Source organism: Mus caroli, chromosome 9, assembly GCF_900094665.2.
Source record: "Mus caroli chromosome 9, CAROLI_EIJ_v1.1, whole genome shotgun sequence".
Taxonomy (NCBI): Eukaryota; Metazoa; Chordata; class Mammalia; order Rodentia; family Muridae; genus Mus; species Mus caroli.
Genome location: NC_034578.1, coordinates 77,356,058 through 77,375,275, shown reverse-complemented (window position 1 = coordinate 77,375,275; position 19,218 = coordinate 77,356,058). Strand labels below are relative to the sequence as shown.

The 19,218-nt window shown below is 39.8% G+C and overlaps 1 protein-coding gene across 1 annotated transcript in view; it reads left to right on the top strand.

The window, feature by feature from the left end:
- Impg1 (interphotoreceptor matrix proteoglycan 1) overlaps positions 1-19,218 on the top strand; it is a 134,124-nt gene that overhangs the window by 3,995 nt on the left and 110,911 nt on the right. Inside the window, exon 2 of the mRNA XM_021172849.1 lies at positions 16,340-16,570. Within this exon, the coding sequence (XP_021028508.1) occupies positions 16,340-16,570 (231 nt within the window). The remainder of the gene's footprint in view (positions 1-16,339; positions 16,571-19,218) is intronic.

Sequence of the window (19,218 nt, the reverse complement as noted above, 5' to 3'; positions counted from 1 at the left end):
GGGAGGGAGGGAGGGAGGGAGGGAGGGAGGAAGGAAGGAAGGAAGGAAGGAAGGAAGGAAGGAAGGAAGGAAGGAAGGAAGAAAGGAAGGAAGGAAAGGTTTGGATTTCAAAATGTTCATTAATTGAAATTGTTTTAGCGCAAAAGACCATTGAAAATTTCAAAGACTAGTTACTTCTAATATTATTATTATTGTTGTTGTTGTTAATATCCCAAATGTTGCCCCCCTCCTGGATCCTCTTCACAGAGTTCTTCCCCATCCCCTTCACCTCTGAGAGGGTACTATCCACCCAGGGTATCTCCTCTGTCCCTGCAGCATCAAGTCTCTACAGGATTAGGCGCATCCTCTCCCACTGAGGCCTTCTGGCAAGGCTCCAGCCTCCTCAACATGGTGTGAGCCCTGGGAAGAGGCAGGGGTGCAGGTTCATCTGAAGTACTCAAAGCACACATTGTACACTCACCTCTCCATTTCACAGAAATAATTTCAATTCATTGCCTGTGACATTCAGGGTGTGGGAGGAAGGGGAGAGAGAAGCTTCCCTTGGCAAGTTCTAGAATGGAAATGGTGTTTATCGTAGCACATGCCTTGTACATTACATTTGACTACTTTAAATGAAACCTTTAACTAAGTTATTATTAGTCCACCAAGGTAGGGTAATTATTCTAGTAGCTGGAAATGTCAGGAAATTTGCATTTGAAGACACTCCACTTCTTGATAATCCTACACTACTGGGGACATTCTCATTTCATGAAATTATCCGGGAAGGTCTTTTTGCCTTTTCGGAACTCAATTAACGGAGAACATAGCATCGTTTGTACTCAGGAGATGGCTGCCCAACGGCAGTCACATTAACTACAGCTACTGTATTTTGTGTTCGTGTCTGGACAGTGGAACTCAAAAGTTTCAAGGCAGACTTGTTTAAATGTCATACTAATATATCTGCAGAATACCCTACTATCAAGGCTGTGTAAATTGAAGGTACTTACGGTAAATGAACCAACAAAGTGACAAGTCAGAAAGTATTTACAAGATTATATGTTTGCTTTAAAAATAAAAAAAACAAACAATTGCTGCTGTGTGGCCCTTTTGCTTGCACAGCTGCTCACACTAGAGAACCATTGTATTTGGAAGCTAGTTTGAGCCTATGCCACCTGCCACTTCGGGGCCAAGAACCATCCGTTCTGCTTGCATGCCAAGCATTCCTGGAAATTCTGATCCTATCAACCTTACTGCCATGATTATTTCTGCAAGTTTTATGCTACTGTCAAATAATTCATGTCAGAAACAAAGTTTTGTTTTGTTTTATTTTTAGAACAGTTTCTAGGTTTCCGTTATACTTCAGCACCTGTGTTGGCAATAAGCATAAAAAAAAGGCTGACCTCACTGCTGTACTGGTAAGACTCCTGAGTGACAGGTCGCCACCCACACTGTCTCTTCTTGCTTAAGGATAGGACAGACACTTGTGCAGTTGTGGGAAGGGAACTGAGTTTTCAAACCCTTGCAAGAATGAATACTAATCAGATTTTTGAAAGGAGGAAAATCTTCCAACCAGACTGTGAGGTTGAACTTCCCAGAGTGGACAGCCTCAGCAACACACCACAGAGCCTCAGCTGCCAAGCAAAGATCAGTTCACCCAAAACTAGGAGCCCATCCAAGATTAGGACTCTCAAAACAGGAGTCGCCAGTCAGGTGGAACCGTATGGAAAAGATAAGATGGCATGATCTTGGTGATAGGCCTGGGCAACCCGCACACACAGCAATGTCACAGTGAGTTGGCAAGGGTGCTGGTGCAGCCACGGTAAGGAAAATCACATCTGGAAAACTGCTATGGAGCTTAGAACTGCAGCATACACCATCATCTTTTACTGAGAACGCCCTTACGTCTGTATTTCCAAGCATAGCAAATAGAAGCAGAATATGAAGGAGCTAAGAACAGTAAGGCTGCTTCTAAGCTTGGCTTTGTGCTTGCGTTTGCGTATAGGTATCTCCCCATTTACAGTAAACAGGTTTTGAGGGAATAGCATCTTTTTTCATGCCTTTGCAAATCTGTCTTGGTTCATTCCCATGAGGTTTTATGTATCCATCTTCAGTCTCATCACCATAGCCACACTTTTCCCTAATTGCCCCCAGAAGAATTAAGGGAAGCTAAAAGAAAAGGAATTTTGTAAAAAGAAGTCAGGACCTCGAAATTCATAAAAAGTTTCCACTTTAGAAGAGCTTTAACATCAAGCAGAAAATAGCGTGTGTTGGGCTAGTGTGTGCTTTGAAGTTTACCCTGCTTTGTTGATAAACAATTTGTATTCAGTAAAGCTGAAAGGCAAAACAAACTGGCACTGTGATTAACTAATCAGACTCTCAGATCAAAATGCTTTGCTGATCGTAACCAAGTTAATAAATGTTAGCTGTTACTTAGCTTTGTGGGATCATCCACTAAGAGCTCACAGTGACCTTAAATAGTCTTACTTCTTAGGAGTTCAGTGGCTAACAGACAATGTACTCAATTGTGGTTGGGAACCTAAGACAGACTGTTAAGTAATATTCCTAAATTCATTTGATGTGGGAAAGAGGACTCTCTTGTATCTATTTAGTTCAATAATAGCCTCAACGAAACATAAGTACAGAACTAGTATAGTACTTGTTTTTTTCACTCCAAAGCTGAGTTTTCTGTTTAATAGAGCAGATGTTTCTGGGCCATTTCTATCATCTGTTGTCTGAACTAATCTCAGAATTGGCAGTCACACCCTTCAGGCCCACCCTGATGGTCACATCCTTCCGGTCAAGTTGACCCTGACAGTAATATCCTTCAGGTCCCTGAACATGGAAGATTCTGTCTTGGGATTCCTAGTATTCTTTTAAAAGAGTAACGATGTCTTGAATCCTCAAAGAACAATTTATAGTGCTATCTTAAGCACTTACAATAAAGTCTCAGTGCTAAGTGACTTATTTAGACGGTTACATTATATAAAGTCAGTCACTTGCCTAGTGGATATTAACACAGTGGAAATGTTCTTTAAAACCCAAAATAACACTATCCCTCCATCACCCTAAAACCTCTCCTCCAGTTTTGCAGTGCAGTTTTAATTGTGGAAATTTGAAATTTTTGTACCTTTTGTCTGTCTGTTTGTTTGTTTTGTTTTGTCATTTTTCTTTCTTCTCCCTGCTGGAGTTCATCAAGGTGCTCCACATGAACCTAACAGTCGCTAGTCATCTCTTGAATCCTTATCAACAGCCTTCTTGTTCACAAAAGGGAAATGTACTCTGACCTTCTAGCTAGATAACACTTAGTTTGCTAGCTCAGCTGAGAAAATGCACTCTCATTCTTGAGCTGACAGTTGGTACTGCAAAACCCCACAAAGCACAGGATGCCCATGAACTGTGCATGAACTGTTGCCCTATCTGGACCCAATAAGCTACTCCATCTTCCTGGAGAGTGCCTCGCCCACTGGATCTCAACCTATGGGTCATGACCCTTTTAGGGTCAAACAATACTTTTACAGGGGTCATCTAAGATGATCAGAAAACAGACATTTACATTATAATTTCTAATAGCAAAATTACAGTTATGGAGTAACAATGAAAATAATTTTATGGCTGAGGGTCACCTCAATACGAGGAACTGTTATTAAAGGGTTGCAGCATTAGGAAGGTTGAGAACCACTGCTCTAGTCCAATTATGCTCACTGACCCCTCTCACCCTGAGCCTACAGCCTGCTGGCCTTCTTTCTTAGAAGCTGAGACCACAGATCAGTTAACAGCAGAGCCTGACTCCTTACAGAACAACCCTGTTGCTCACTACATGACCCAAGCAAATTGCTCAATGAGCAATTTTACAGTTTCCTCATCTCTAAAATGGGAACAATGATTGCAGGGTCTGCTTCATAGTGCTAAAGCATTTAGTGTGGCATCTGCTACAGAAACACACACTGAAGGCCGATTCCCAAAACCGCTTTGATGACTAACCCCCTTTACATCATCACCCCTCCTACCTGATAAGAAAACTCAAGTCATTTGACTTGTCTCTTCCTACTTCAGAGTGCCTCTGAATCTATCCTAATGCCTCTCATTTTCTTTTGTTTTGGAGGGAATTCAGTAATTTTCAGCTTTTGCTAATGTTATTCTCACCTACTCCCTGTGATATATAACTCCAGTTCCCATAAGACCTTGGCCTGCCAGTCCCCTCCCCCATGCTAAAGGTGTTCATGTAATGGTTTCCAGTAGTGGGAAAGAAAACTCTAGACTCAAGTTTTGAAGATTTTGAGGATCTAAGATGCAATAATTGTTCAAACTATCTAGTGGTTCACCCACACAGCCAAGTTTAAGCATAACTTTGGTTTTCTGGAAAGCTGAGATTTAGGTCACCATATTGTGGACCTTCAGGGGATTATTCTCAATCTGCTTTTCTTTTTAGTAATTGTATACTATAGTTTTACTGTTCATGGCCCGCTACCTATTCCAGCTTCAAATTAAAAAAAAAGAAAAAAGGAAAAATAGAATTTCCAAAGCCTTCCCAATGTATACAGAATGGATGCTATAGAAAGAAGTTGAAATGACTATATCATAAAAGGTATCTACATTCCTTGTTAATTTTCTTGTTTTCTCAGTAATATCTCTTGTAGTTAAGAAATGAAACCAACCAACACCTCCATCAGCAGATGAACAGATGTATAAATGTGGTATATTTACATGTCAGGGATAAAAAGGGAAACAATGACATTTGCAACTATGTAGATAAATCTGGAAAACAGTGCGTTAAGTGAAACAAGCCAAGCACTGAAGTGCATATGCTCAGTGGTCTGTGCAGAACCCAGAGGTAGACTGCAAAGTGACAGTTACCAAAGGCTAGGACACTTGGAGAGATCAAAGTATGGAAAGATAATGTTCAAGGATAGAACATAAATTTCCTATTAGATAGGAGGAATGTATTTGGGAGTCATAATATATAATGTGACTTAAGTTCACAAAATGCCATATTTCTGAAAAATTCTATAGGTAGGTATAAATGAGAACTATATAATTATAAACTTTAGTTACCAATATTTAGTCATTCCACAACATATACCTATCAAAATACCACATTGTACTTGACAAAAAAAGTCTTAGCTCTCAGTATAAAAAATAATAACATGATGTAATTTATAAAGTAAAGCCCCAAAATATCATCTGAACTCTTTATGTTGGGGCTCCTTCCTCTGGCTTTACAGAGACAGTTCAAGGTCCTGCTACAGTCATTTTATGTAGGTCTTATTTGGAAAGCTTCTACTAAGACTATATAAAACATTTCACACGTCATCCATAAAAGTCTCTGTGGTAGGTTCAAGTTCTTCCATGGAAAGCGTATTTTCAGGGAACCAGAAACAAAAGAAAGTAGTAAATGAAGCAGCAAAGTAAAGAAGATGCCTTTCAAAAAGTTCCAGTGAGTGCTAATCTCACACAATCATCCCCTGAGAGCACAGAACAGAACGAGAGAATTACAGGACTCTCCATGAGGCCAAGGACTGACAGAGGTGAAGTCTAAGCCATCTCCTCAAAGGTTTTCTTCAAGAACACTAATAGTTTACCTTGCATTTCCAGTGCGCTTATCCATGAATAATGTAAGTCCTTAGCACCAAAAGAACATTCTAAGACAATAGAAAGTAGATACAATAAGTGAGGTAAAAGGAGTCATGGATTTGTGTCTCCTATAGGGATCAAAGTCTATGAAATGCTAGTTCCAAGAGAAATAAGGCTGAGATTGTACATAAGAGGTATCCAACATTCATCTCATAGCACACACAAAAGTCATCTCAAAGGCACTAAAACCTTAAAAGATTTGAAGTATGAAATTATTGGAAGAAAGCATAGGAGAAGAGTCCTTTACTTTGTCTTAGCAATGATTCTGACTTAGAAGGGGCATACATCAACATTCACTCAGAAAACAAATAAAAGCAGACAAACTGGATTAACAAAAGGAATGAAAAAACAGTAGCCTATGAACTAAAGGAAAATATTAGCAAACCATATGCACAGAAATGGCTAAATATCTAAAATTGTTAAGGAAATTACACAAGACTTTAGCAAAAAAAATAAAAAATGAAAACAACACAGTCTAATTTTAGAAATAAGAAAATTCCTCAATGCAAATGTTTCCAGAGTCATTGGAGTGACCATCAGGAGAAAGAGCCCAATATGATCCACCTGGAGGGAGATAAGAACACAGGTGACAGAGATGAAAACATCACACAAGCCACATGACTCTCAAAAAGTCAAGATAAAGCAAGTGCTGGTGAGGATGTAGAGGAAAGAGCCCCTGGTACACTTGTGGCAGAGAGGCAAACTGGTACCAGCCATTAGAAAAACAATACGGCAGTCAGCCAGTGACTAAACAGAATTGCTGTAATACAGTTATCCTTCTGGTTATCCTTTTACCTACACAAGCTTAAGTCAGCACTTCATACGGATACCTGCATTTCCCATGTCTATTGCCACATCATCCTTAGCAAAGTGTGGACACAAGGCAAGTCCATCCACAGATGAGTAAACAAGGGAATCAGTAAAGCAAATGTGGAAGATGGGCTCACATTCTGTCACAGTCTTATATAAATGTGTATGCATATACATACAAAGACTTCACAATGAGAACTTACCAATTACAGCATGAATGAACTTAGAAACAGTGAGTATATATATCGGGACTAGAGAGATGGCTCAATGGTTAAGAGCACTGACTGATCTTCTAGAGGTCCTGAGTTCAATTCCCAGCAACCACATAATGGCTCACAAGCACCTGTAATGGGATTCAATGACCTCTTCTGGTGCGTCTGACGATATCAACAGTATACTCACATATATGAAATAAGTAAATCTTTTAAAAAAGAAAGAATATATGTCAGATGCAGAAAAAATATTGTATGAGCTTACTTACATTATTTAAAAGCTAAATACACAGAAACAGAATAGAGTGGTGGTTTCTAGAGTCAGGGAGGGATGAGAGTGGTCAAAACATATAAAATTCCTATTCTATGATATAAATTGGACCAGAGGTCTTACAAACAATATGATAAATTAATAATATATAAAACTTGGTTAAGGGATAGTTTTCAGATATTCTTAACACAAAGCAAAAATTTTTGTTAATTAACTGTGGTAAAAATGGGCATTTTTCTTTTTCTTGACTATAATAATCATTGATATATATATATATCAACAGTGTACTCACATATATAAAATATATAATATATAATTTCACTATATAAACATATATGTGTGTGTTTAAAACATTTATATTTTAAATCTTAATCATTTATAGTGACTAGAAAAAATCAACAATGATCAATAAATATGAATGATCTAAATAATATTAATATACACAACAATAAGAAATGTACAATAAAGGTGGTTTTAAGAGAGGTACTAGACATAATATTGTCTGGTATGAATATACTACATGTTCATTCTCCTGTCGATGAGCTTCACTGTCACACACAGCACTGACACAAACACCTTGTCTGTGTTCCCTTCCACTAGCAGGAGTGTCCCTGCAATGTGTCCTTGGGAGAAGAGCTACAGGGACATAGAGATGCACACTTCCAACTGTATGGTAAAAGCCAAACTGTTTTGCTGAGTGTGTAATTTCTATACACCCAGCTCCATGATAAGAGCTCTTTTGTCCCAATTTCCTGTCCACATTTGGTACTGCCTGATGTATTTTGAAGTTTGTCTAAAATAAAATGTCTTATTTTTTGACACTAAGGGGATAGAACAGTGCAGTATAAATGATGCTCTTCTAGGTCTTCAATCTTTTGATTTTCTGGTTCCTGGGGAGGTTCAGCACGTCCCCGTGGACTGGATCTGTGTGTCCTCTCTGAGATAGTACCTTCCCATTTTTAACTCAAATGTTTGGGTTATTGTTTTTTAAAGGCTTCTTTGGCTTTATTTTATGCGTATGGCTGTTTTGCCTGCATGTTCATGAGGACACTACATTTGTAACTGGAGACCTGAAGAGGGCACTGGATCCCCTAAAGCTAGAGTTACAGACCATTGTGAGCCACCATGTGGGTGCTGGGAATTGAATTCAGATCCCCTGCAAGAGCACCAAGTGGAGCCATCCCTCCAGCCTGTTGGTCTTTTCTTACTGAGGAGTTCTTTTTAAATTCCTTTGCAGCCATTTATCTTACATAGTATCTCAGTTTGTAGCATTTATTCTTACTCTCATAACAGTACTGACGACTCTGGAGGACCTGATTTAATTCCCAGAACTCGCATGATGGATCACACTATCACCAATACTAGTCCCAAGGGATCTGACACCCTCTTCCAACCTCCAGGGGCAACCTGCTGGTACATCAGTGGTGCACAGACATACAGACATACACACAGGGCAAACACGTGTATAGTTTGTCTTTCAGGTTTTTAAGACAGTGCTTCTCTCCCTCTTCCTCTCCCCCCTGTCCCTACCCCCATCTCTCCTATCCTCTCTCCTCTCTCTCTCTCTCTCTCTCTCTCTCTCTCTCTCTCCCTCCTTCCCTCCATCCCTCCCTCCCTCCCTCTCTCTTTCTCTCTGTCCCCCCTACCTCTGTGTGTGTGTTTCTGTGTGTGTGTGTGTGTCCAGAACTTATATAAAGCCTAGCATCAGCTTTGCTGTTTGTAATCATTTGTTTTAGCCTCACATATTGGGAAGTTTCTCCACTCCCCTCTGCTCTTTGCCTCCTCTTCATGTGTGTGCTTAAGCCATCCACTGCAGGTTATTTCTCCAGTCCAAAACCATATGGCTGTAGCTCACACAAACTTATAACTCATGTATAGACATTCAACGGGGCACATTTTTCTACTTTGCTTTCTTTCTATAGAAGTATTGAAGTGACTCTTAACTGCAGTTCTTAAATAGACATCTCTATGATAACTTTAGACATTGCTTCAACTTCAATGTACAGGTTTTATGACAAGGTATCCTTATTCTCTGCTACAAGCATTTTGTAGAGATGGAGAGATGGTCCAGTGGCTAAAGCCTATATTGCTCTAACAGAAGACCCAGGTTCAGTTCCTAGCACTTATGCTGGGAAGTTCACAGCCACCTATAATGCCAGTTTCAGTGGAGCCAATGTCCTTTCCTGACCTCCTTGGGATGGTGCACAGCTGTGATGCATACAAACCTATCTTTAAAAAGGAAGTATTTTAGTATGATTAAGAATATTTTCTTGAACAATAATAGCAAGAGTTAGAACCAGTTTTTGAAGTTAAAGGACAGATGTATTGCTTCTTCTCATTTACTAAAAAGCAGTCTGTTTGATGATTCCATGAAGTTATGACTATGTCTGCAAATGAGTCCCTCAGGAATTAGGTATAAAATATGCCTTCCATCATAATTGGAGAATGATCTGCATTGGAGTATGACTTCATAAATAGTTGATAATAATACACAGGATTTTGGTTTTTTTCTTTTTAAACATCCCTTTTATACACTACAATGAAATAATAATGGTTTAGCTTTTTAAATTCCTTACATGCTATTGAAAATGGCAATTCGGAGAAGTGCCCCTGTCACAACATTGAATTCTCTCTCTCTCTCTCTCTCTCTCTCTCTCTCTCTCTCTCTCTCTCTCTCTCTCTCTCTCTCAATTATAATGGGAGACTGAAGACTTGAGTCTCTATAAATACTGGTCTTGAGAACAAAGAGCACACCATCCAAGCCACGGTAGTCACTTTACATGTCACCTTCAGGAAGACATAGGGAACGGCCTGGTGAGAACTTTGATGACAAGCATAGCTTTGCTGAACACTCTGACAGTCTCTTCCTCTCATTGATTCTCTCCAAGCCTGTCTCACTACCAAGACTTCTGACAGCTTCCCCCACTCAGCATCTACTTTTCCCGCCTGGGGATGAAAGAGCAGAGACAGAACAAGAATGAGCCCACCTCCCATTGGCTGCAATGCCTTTTTTTATATCCTTTGAGAAAAATCAAACTGAGTCCAGCTGATGACACCATGCATATCTATATTCTGCCTTTCATTTTTTTTTATTCAGAAAAAAAAATTCAAGCACTTTATTTTAATCATGGTTTCCCCTTCTCCAATTTCTCTCAAGTGTTTCCTCTTCTGGCGATGTCAGAAAGCTTGATGACAAATATTTCTCCAAAATAGGGGCTTGTGATGTTCTTGACTTCTCCATCTCCAAAAAGGCATGAGATTCTCGAGGAGAATTAATTGGAAGTGATCTTTTAAATTAATCAGGTGACACTCAAACCCTTAGTCACGTCCTAGAAACACTCTAATAGATGTCTTAGATTAGAAGGCTAAAGAGATGGTACAGAAGAATTATAAATATCTACGTGTGTGTGTGTGTGTGTGTGTGTGTGTGTGTGTGTGTGTGTGTGTGTGTGTGTGAATAATTAGCTACTTAGACTACTTGTCATGCTTAATAGAAATAATTGTGAACAAAGACAGAAATTCCACCTTTCTCTCTGTTACTCCCATCCCATTTGCTGGGTTTCCTTCTTGCTACCTGCAGCCACTGTCGGCCCAGACTGCTCATCTTTGATATTATTATAAGTTCACTGATGGAATCCCTTTTGTCTATATAAGAAGATGTATATTCCATACATCTTAGATGGAGTTTGAAGAATGTTAAAAGTCTAGCTGCTACAAGAAGCCCTGAATTCCTACAGTCAGTTCCTGAAAAATAGGCAGTCATGTGTGAGGTGTTTCCTCAGCTAGCTAGCCATTTTACCACATTCCTATCCTTAGTTTGACCTCTCTGCTTACTTCCGCTCAGGCCCAGCATTAAAACCAACTCCTTTCACCACTTTTCAAAATAAAGTATTTACAATTAACTGTAGTTTATGATATCCATCTCTTTAGCCTTCCATACTGGCTCATATGTAAAGGGAAAAGATATTTCTGAGTTTGCTCAAGTATTCATATGAAAAATCTATTATAAGCCCTAGTATCTTAGAATGTTTGCTAAAACACTTGAGTAAATTTAACACCCACTCTCTGAAGAAACAACATGATGAAAATATGGGGTTGTTTTTCTTTCCCACTTTTAGAACAGAACTGCCTTCTTTTAGAATGTATGTGCCCTTGCTGAAGAGGCAAGGGCATTCTTAGTTCCTAGAAGTGTGTTCCAGTTCCTTGAGCTGGAAGCTGGGTGTATGGAGACCTCAGCCAAAGGTCACACTATCCAAGATCTCTGAGGAAGCCGGCTATGTGGCTCGCCCTGTCACCACCCTCTAAAACAAATGGCTCCAGTGTAATTTTAATCCCTTTTCAGGGCTTAGAGGAGTCTATTAACTTTGATAACACCCCTCCCCTTCTCTATACACTTAGCCTTCTTGCCCTACTGAGGGGCTTGGGAGTTGTCACACATTCTCTTCTCAGTACATTTGTAACATACATTTGAAACTTTCTCTACTAGATTTCTAGGCATGAATCACACAAACCACTGATGATTTGATTCAAACAAAGTTTCACCACTTTTAGACACAAAAAGAAAACCACCTTTCTTTTTTTCTACCGATTGCTTGCTCTGACTTCAGTTCTGTTCTTGCTTAGCAACATGGTATGATTTCAGGATCCTTGACTCATCACCTCAGAATTCCCAGCATCTCACTTATAGAATTGTTTCTCCGTGTTCAAGTGCAGGGGGGTAAAATAGAGGCCTGAGACATGGACATGGACAGATAGAAAATCATTGTCTTCTGAGATCTTGACCCCTTCTCTTCTGACATAGCAAGTTAATAATAGATAAACCAAATGCTATGATAAGGAGAAGATGATACAATCCCTCTAATTCTTTGGAGGAGAGTCAGTGGGAAGTGACAGTTTTAATAGTGAGAAAGGTTGCCGTGACATTTGCCCAAGTTAGAGAAGGCACTAAGGCATCTACGCCATGCATCGTTGATAATCCGCCCGCATGCTGACAAGTGTAAATGCTTAGTCACAGCATAATTCATTCAAGGGAATAACTAGGTGCTTCCTTAACTTCTACATCCTTTCATTACATCATTGGTTCCAATATATTTTGACATTCAGGTCACAGAACAGGACTGGCATTGTGTAGGGGTATTGGAAAACGGATGTGGGTGAACAGAGGACACTGTAAGTTGTAGATGCCTGCGTTCTCCACATGAGCATCCAGAAAACATCGTTTAACATGCATGCTTTTCACAAATAGCAACAAAGAAAGTGTTGAGAAACCTGACTAATTTGATGATACATATTCAGGTGCATTGAACATGGCATCTATTTAACTGCCTCTGCTCTCTGGAAGTTCAATTATGTAATTGAGAGTCTACTAATTTAGGAAGATGACCTGGATAAAATGGACTACAGACAACTCTAGAATTTTCATAAATACTGAAGCCCCTGACTCCTGTTAGTGGCATTCTTTCTAAAAACTTCCCATTGGTGGTTTAGGCCTGAAATGCCAGCCACTTTGTCCCTATACAGTTATATTCTTCAAATGGAGACTGTGTTCTGTATAAATTCCAGTAAATTTTATCTCAGCTCCCATTAGTTTATTCATTAAGACACTGAGGCTTTTCCCCAAGGAAAACATAATGGATTTGCTAAGTGCAAATGGCTGCTGTTTTCATTGCAAAGTGGCTGCAAAGAAAGGCCCGCTCCACTATTCCTGTGTCTGCTGCTGTCAGTGTAAGTGTAAAGCAAGCCTTTGTAGAAGCCTAGAAGAGTGAGATGCTAAAAACATGCCTCTAAAAGAAAGTTTGGTAAGGAGTGGTGCACAGGCCTTCATATCAGCTAGTACACATCCTTGTGCAATTCATCTGGATAGGAAAAACAATACTTCTCACAATCACTATGCACTATGAAATGCCTTTGAACATACATAATCAAGGATGAAGCTATTCTACAGGCTATCATGGGCTCCATGGATACTAATGAACCTTGAGACCACATGGCATCCACTTTAATTCTGCCTAGAAAAAGATTCCCTTAGTTGTAGGGTTTCCTTTACATTAGCGAGTAGACATTCTTCTGCAACTCAAACCAAATTTTAAAAAAGAAACAAAAGATTCAAAGTCCCTACAATAAGGTAACGTTTAAAGTCACTACATCCATTGATTATCTTTTTATATATTTGCAGTCTTCAAAGTATGCTATAGTCACATTGGTTTGGAGAATCCAACTAACGATTAATCTGGTTAACAGGCAGAGTGACTGGAGAAAAGAAAAGCCCTCTGCAACTAGTGCATCCCAGTCTTTATAAAATAGGCTCCCTTTCTTAGTCTTCAGGTAACAATTGATTCTCATTAAACTTTTATCTATGTTTCCAAATATGTAAAACTAAAAATATCAAAGTCATGAATGTGTACCCAAATAATCTTTATAAGCTCAGTATCTACATTATCTCTCATGAGACAATGACAACCGTAATTCTACTGACCTCGTGACCTCACCAGAGAGCAACTTCATCATCTCTTAGGCTGTCCTTTTGGGGTTTTTGGTTTGGTTTGGTTTGGTTTGGATTGGTTTGGGTTTTTGTTTGTTTGTTTTTGTTTTGTTTTGTTTTACTTCACTCAAATATGTAACATTTCCGTTTCTCATTCTTATATCCTTCCTTTTGTTGTTTATTTTAAGCAACTCAAAATCCTTAGAAAGGGAATGAACAGGTTTTTGTCAATGTTGACTGCCCCACAAATATCCCTAGGTTGGAGTCCAAACTCCCTAGTATCAGCCCTCTTGCACATTGATTGGGGAGGAAACACAGATGAAGCATTGTGAACTAAACATTAACTATAATACTAATACAAGAAGAGCACTTTGGCTCTTTTTAAGCAAAAGAGAGATCAGATCAGTTGGGGTATCCAATGATCATGGGATCTAAGAAACCGGAGGAAGATGGAGAATGCTTAGCTTTGCATGAGCATGGATTGATGCCCTTCCACTTCACCATGCTACCAGTTTGACTCAGGCTGACTCCACTGCCACGGAAATACTGAGCCAATCCAGGTAGTCCCAGGCTCCTCCCCTATGATTCCTTAGCAACAATCAATAGCACATCCCTCAACAACTAGTCTTGATCTAGAAAGACAGCCTACCTCAGACTCCATTAAGAGGAAAGCTAACGTTCAGCACAAAGGGGAGAATACTATTCCGGTTGCTGCTAGTAACCATCAGAGAGACTGCTGGGATCTGGCTTGTGGGGGAGTTCACAAGGTGAGTGCACTACTCAGAGTCCCAGCCAGAGCTCCATTTTAATCAGGAGCAGCTTCCCCTGGGTGTACTGTTAACCTCCTGCTTGTGGACACCAGTTCTACATGATTATCCTCACTCCAGATGGCAGCGCACTTATAGATCCTGAAACAGTGGAAGTTGGAATCCCCTGGGGATTTTCAGGGATCGCAGATACTATGTGCTTCTCAGGCATACCGATTCTAGTGTGTGGTTGCATGAGCCAATCAATGTTCACATGCCTTCCTTCCCCGAGAGTCTTTCCTAAAAACTGCTGTCAGAGAGCCCCTCTGTGAGACTCCTCGGAGTTCATGGGGTTCATCCCAGTTATGAAGGAAGTACTTAAACTCTGTGACATTTGAACTGTTCTTCACTGTTTGGCTTGACCTTCTGCTGGTTTGTCTCCTCTGTAACCTGTTTTAAAAGATGTCAGCTATGAGTGTTCCCTTAATACAACCAGTTGTCTCTGTAAGTCTCATCAGGAGCCTCAGAGAGTGAGCAGCTCACGTGAGAGTGGCTAACTTTCCATAAATCCTTCCTTTCTTGTTCTTTTTTATAATGGAGGTACAATTTTTTAAAGATATCTTCATTTTTATTTTATGTGTTTGAGCATTTTGTGTGAACATATATAGGTGCACCATGTAAGCCTGTTGCCACTGAAGGTCAAAAGAGGGCATTGGGTAGTGTAGAACTGGAGTTAGAGGCAGTTGCGAGCAACCATGTGTGTGCTAGAACCTGAGTCTTCTCTAAGAACAACAAATGCTCCTGACTGCTGAGCCATGAGAAACAAGTTTTTTTTTTTTTAAAAAAAAGTAAGATATGCTCCACTAATTGTACATTTTAATAAATTTTCTCAAGTGTGCACTCTTGGCTCCCCACCCCCAAATACTCATATATGACTCTACCAGTCAATCCTTTATTCTTGCCTCTGACCCAGGTATCCAGTGGTCTTGGCCACTGTTTAAATTGAGAGAGTTCCTCGGGACTGGAAAGAGTACACTGTGTTCTTCTGGTGTGTCTGAATTATTTTGGCTGGTGATTTATGGTTTTTAGTAGTTTCTTCATCTTAATAATGACCTGTTTTCCATGTTATGAGTGCATCAAAATTTGCCTCTTTCATTAACAGTTGAGGAGCACATGAAATAAGCCCAATGTTACTGATTTTTTTTTAAAATGGGCATTCCTCTGGAAATCTTCATGTGAATACTTTCCCACATGAAGTGGCATCCTGTGTACCCACCAGCAGCAAATGCCACACTTCCTTCTTCCTCGTTGGTAGTGTGAGTGAAAAGCAGGAGGCAAAGCAATGTGGGACAGAAGACACTGCTACTTGTGTGCCTCAGAATCCTCTTGAATGATAAACTGAGAAAAATGACATGAATTTTTCTAAACTTCTAGAAAGTTTCTAAAATTTCATAACATCTACACTGAAAAGGTTTTATGAAAATAAGACGGGAAAAAAGACAAGTGCAAATTACTAAAAAAAAGAAAAGAGATGAATGTGGAGAGAGCAAAGATGCATGCACAGCTGCTGCCCCCACAATGACAGGCTTCTGCACTTGTATCCTCTCAGCCACTCCCCTCCCTGCCCTTCCCTCAGGCCCCCCTCTACTGCTGCTCACAGAATGCCAGGCTTCCTCCTGTGCAAACACCATCCAAGTCCACTGATGCCCCCAGCACACTCTCAGCCAGATTATTCCCTTCTGAACCCTGAAGTCCCGAAATCCTAGAGCTGCCAAGTAAAGGCGGGAAGGTTTTGCCCCTGTGGTTTGCTCTGTGGTTTTTAGAAGCACTCTGCTTCCTCACTGGGACTACACCTCTGGGTACCACAGTGCTTTATCATCCCCCACGTTGATTATAGTATCTCTTGACAGGATGAATGATGAGTGGGGAGGGATTTTCAAAGATATATGTGGGAAGTGGTCTTGATATTTGGCAGTTCCTAAGGTGAGGTAATTTGGATATATATATAACAATGTTCTACCAGTTCATTATTTTCTTCTCTTGTTTCTGAAACTGCTTTGTCATTTTTCGGGATTACAGTTGTCAACTGTACCAAAATAGAAATGTTGTAAACTAGAGGGCTTGTTTATTTCACTATCCACATAAGGCACATGTGCACTTGAGTATATATTTATATATATTCACCATGAAATCAATTTTTCTCTTACAGATACCTCTATTAAAATATACAGTTCTGAAATTAAAAACATAGACAAAACCCCAAGAATCGAAACAATTGAAAGTGCTTCAACAGTGCACAAAGTGTCAACCATGAAACGAATATTCGATTTGCCAAAGCTTCGAACCAAAAGATCAGCACTTTTCCCAGCTGCTAACATCTGTCCACAGGAATCCTTGAGACAGATTTTAGCAAGTCTTCAAGAATATTATAGACTGAGAGGTAAGGATAGCAATGGGAGCTGAGCCCTTTGTTCTCTTTATCCTCTCTAACCTACACACCCACAGATGATCTTCAGCCCTAAACATTACATTCATGGTCTCTCACTCCCCCATGGGTGCTATAGATATCAGTCCTCTGATCCAATGGCATCACGGCCACAAACACACAGAACAGTGTCGTTCCTGAGCTCTTGTGATTTATAGTAATTTGTTGGGGGCTGGAGAGATGGCTCAGCAGTTAAGAGCACTGACTGCTCTTCTGAAGATCCTGAGTTCAAATCCCAGCAACCACATGGTGGCTCACAACCACCCATAGTAAGATCTGACCCCCTGGAGGTGTCTGAAGACAGCTACAGTATACTTACAATAATTAAATATATAATCTTTAAAAAAATAATTTTTTGTGCTACATGGAACCATTAGGGTCCAGCAAAACAATCAAAAAAATGTTTGATATACAGGTTTTACTTGATTTGTTTATTCCAAAGTCTACTATTGAATTTTAACATTGTTAGGATAGTAGCCACATTAGGAAACTTAACAAGCTGATTTATGACTTAGGATTTTTTTTTCAAAAGCAACATTACAACCTAGCAACATTACAATACAAATAAATAATTGTATCTATTGCTGATTCAAAAAAAATAAAATTCTGGAAGTTTGGAAACCTAGGGGCAAGTTGAAGTACAGAGGAGACACAGATTACAAATGGATTCCAGAGTATGCAGGGTGCTACCTACTATACCTTTGGGCTGAGGCACATCAAAATTTTTACCAAATGTCTTACATTCTTGGAAATCATTAAGGAATTAAATCAACCACAGCTGCCAGCAGATGTCCTGCTCATTTTGTTTACTTAGCATAGACTAAGAGTCCACATGACTTTAAAAGAAAATTCCTTTAAAAGAAAAGAAACTGTATGTGTCCCTGATCTTCTGTCCTCTAAATAGTTCCAGAGGATGACAAGCATCTTGTCTCTCTGGGCTAAGCTCATCTTGCATGTGAAAGTGGAGAGGACTGGGGTTTCCCACCTTTATGACACCAGATGTTGTTAGTGTCCATGCCAAAATATGTATCCTCCCGCTCTGTTGAAAGTTGGTTTACAGGAGCAACTGGTTCAGTGCCAGCCTGTGATGAGGTGTGCCTTGTTACAGCTGAGAACACATCTGTGATCCTGACATCCAGAGATCCTCTTTGATACCTATATCTATCCGTAGGGGGCGCAGGGGTTAGAATCATCTTAAGAGTTCTCATTGGGTTTTTAGATGTCTAATTGTATGTGAAAGGAAAGATCTCTGTACTTCCTTACAAAAGTCTTAGTCGTAGGTAAATGGAAATTATACTGTATTGCACTCAAAAGGAAAACCCTAATCGTAGAAATGAAGTACTCTGTATAAACACTCTGAGGCCCTAGCACATTCTCCACAGAAGTTTTTCAGTAAAATACTCGTTGAGGGATATGAAAAGCAAGGATCCCATTCATCAGAAATGGAAGGAAAAGACAGAGATGTGTGAATTATTTATTCTGAGTGTGCCTACACATTGATCAGATAACAATGCCAGCAAGTTCTATAAAGTTTGATAATGAACAGAAGTGTGCTTGTGAGTGCATGTATGCACACTCACACAAACACACACATACATTACTGCTTACTTTTTTAATGTAAAATCTTATTCTTTACAACACTGACATATATAATTCACCAGAGGTATTTGGAATATGCTATCACACGACCAAATTTTGAGTCCTGAATTTTACTTCAAAGTTCTTTATTGTTGATCAGACTTGCCTCATTCATTCATGTTTCCCTGAACAGAACAAAACACTGTTTTTCTCCCCTCAGCAAATGACAGTCCATTATCTTTATGGTTACTTTTGGGTGATGTGAAATTTTACTATTCATCAGTGTGTGTTTCTTAAGTCTAAAATATTGGTTCTCAAAGAAACAAGAAATAAGAGCTAGCCACAAAGCTGGGCTCCTTTGATGGACTGACCCACTTACTGGTCTCATCACTGCCTTTACAAAATGATCTGCTGACATCCTCCAACAGACTCAGGGGAAAAAGCTCCCCATTAGGACATCAAATAGAAATAGCGAACTATTTCTTCTTCCCTCAACCCCCAAGCTTAAAGCACCACAAATGAAATGTGTGAAGCCTTGTGTGGAATCATAACAATGCTGTCCCGGAGCACAAATGTAAGCACTGTGAGCTGGTTTCTCACAGTCTCCAGTGGAGCTTCCTCAAAGATACCCAGACTCCAGTACCCCACCATGCTGTAGCCCAAGGCTCTCCTTCTCTTTGCTCTTTCTCAGTCCAAATATCAAGCCACCTTTTAGGTTTTTGAGATAGCTCAGCAGGAAAAAGGACTTGTCACTAACCCTGAGGATATGATTTGAGTTCCCCAAACCCACAAGGTAGGAGAGAATGGATCTAACTGCCACCAATTGTCCTCTGACTTCCACACATGTGCGCACACACACACACACACACACACTTCTCAGAAAGAATGGTTCTTGTTTTGATGGGTTGCTTTTCTTGTCACTGTGATAAAAATACCTGATGACTTAAGGGAAGAAAGGGTGATTGACTCTGGAAGATACCATTCATTGCCGAAGGGAAGACATTGCAGCAGGAGCAGGGGGTGCC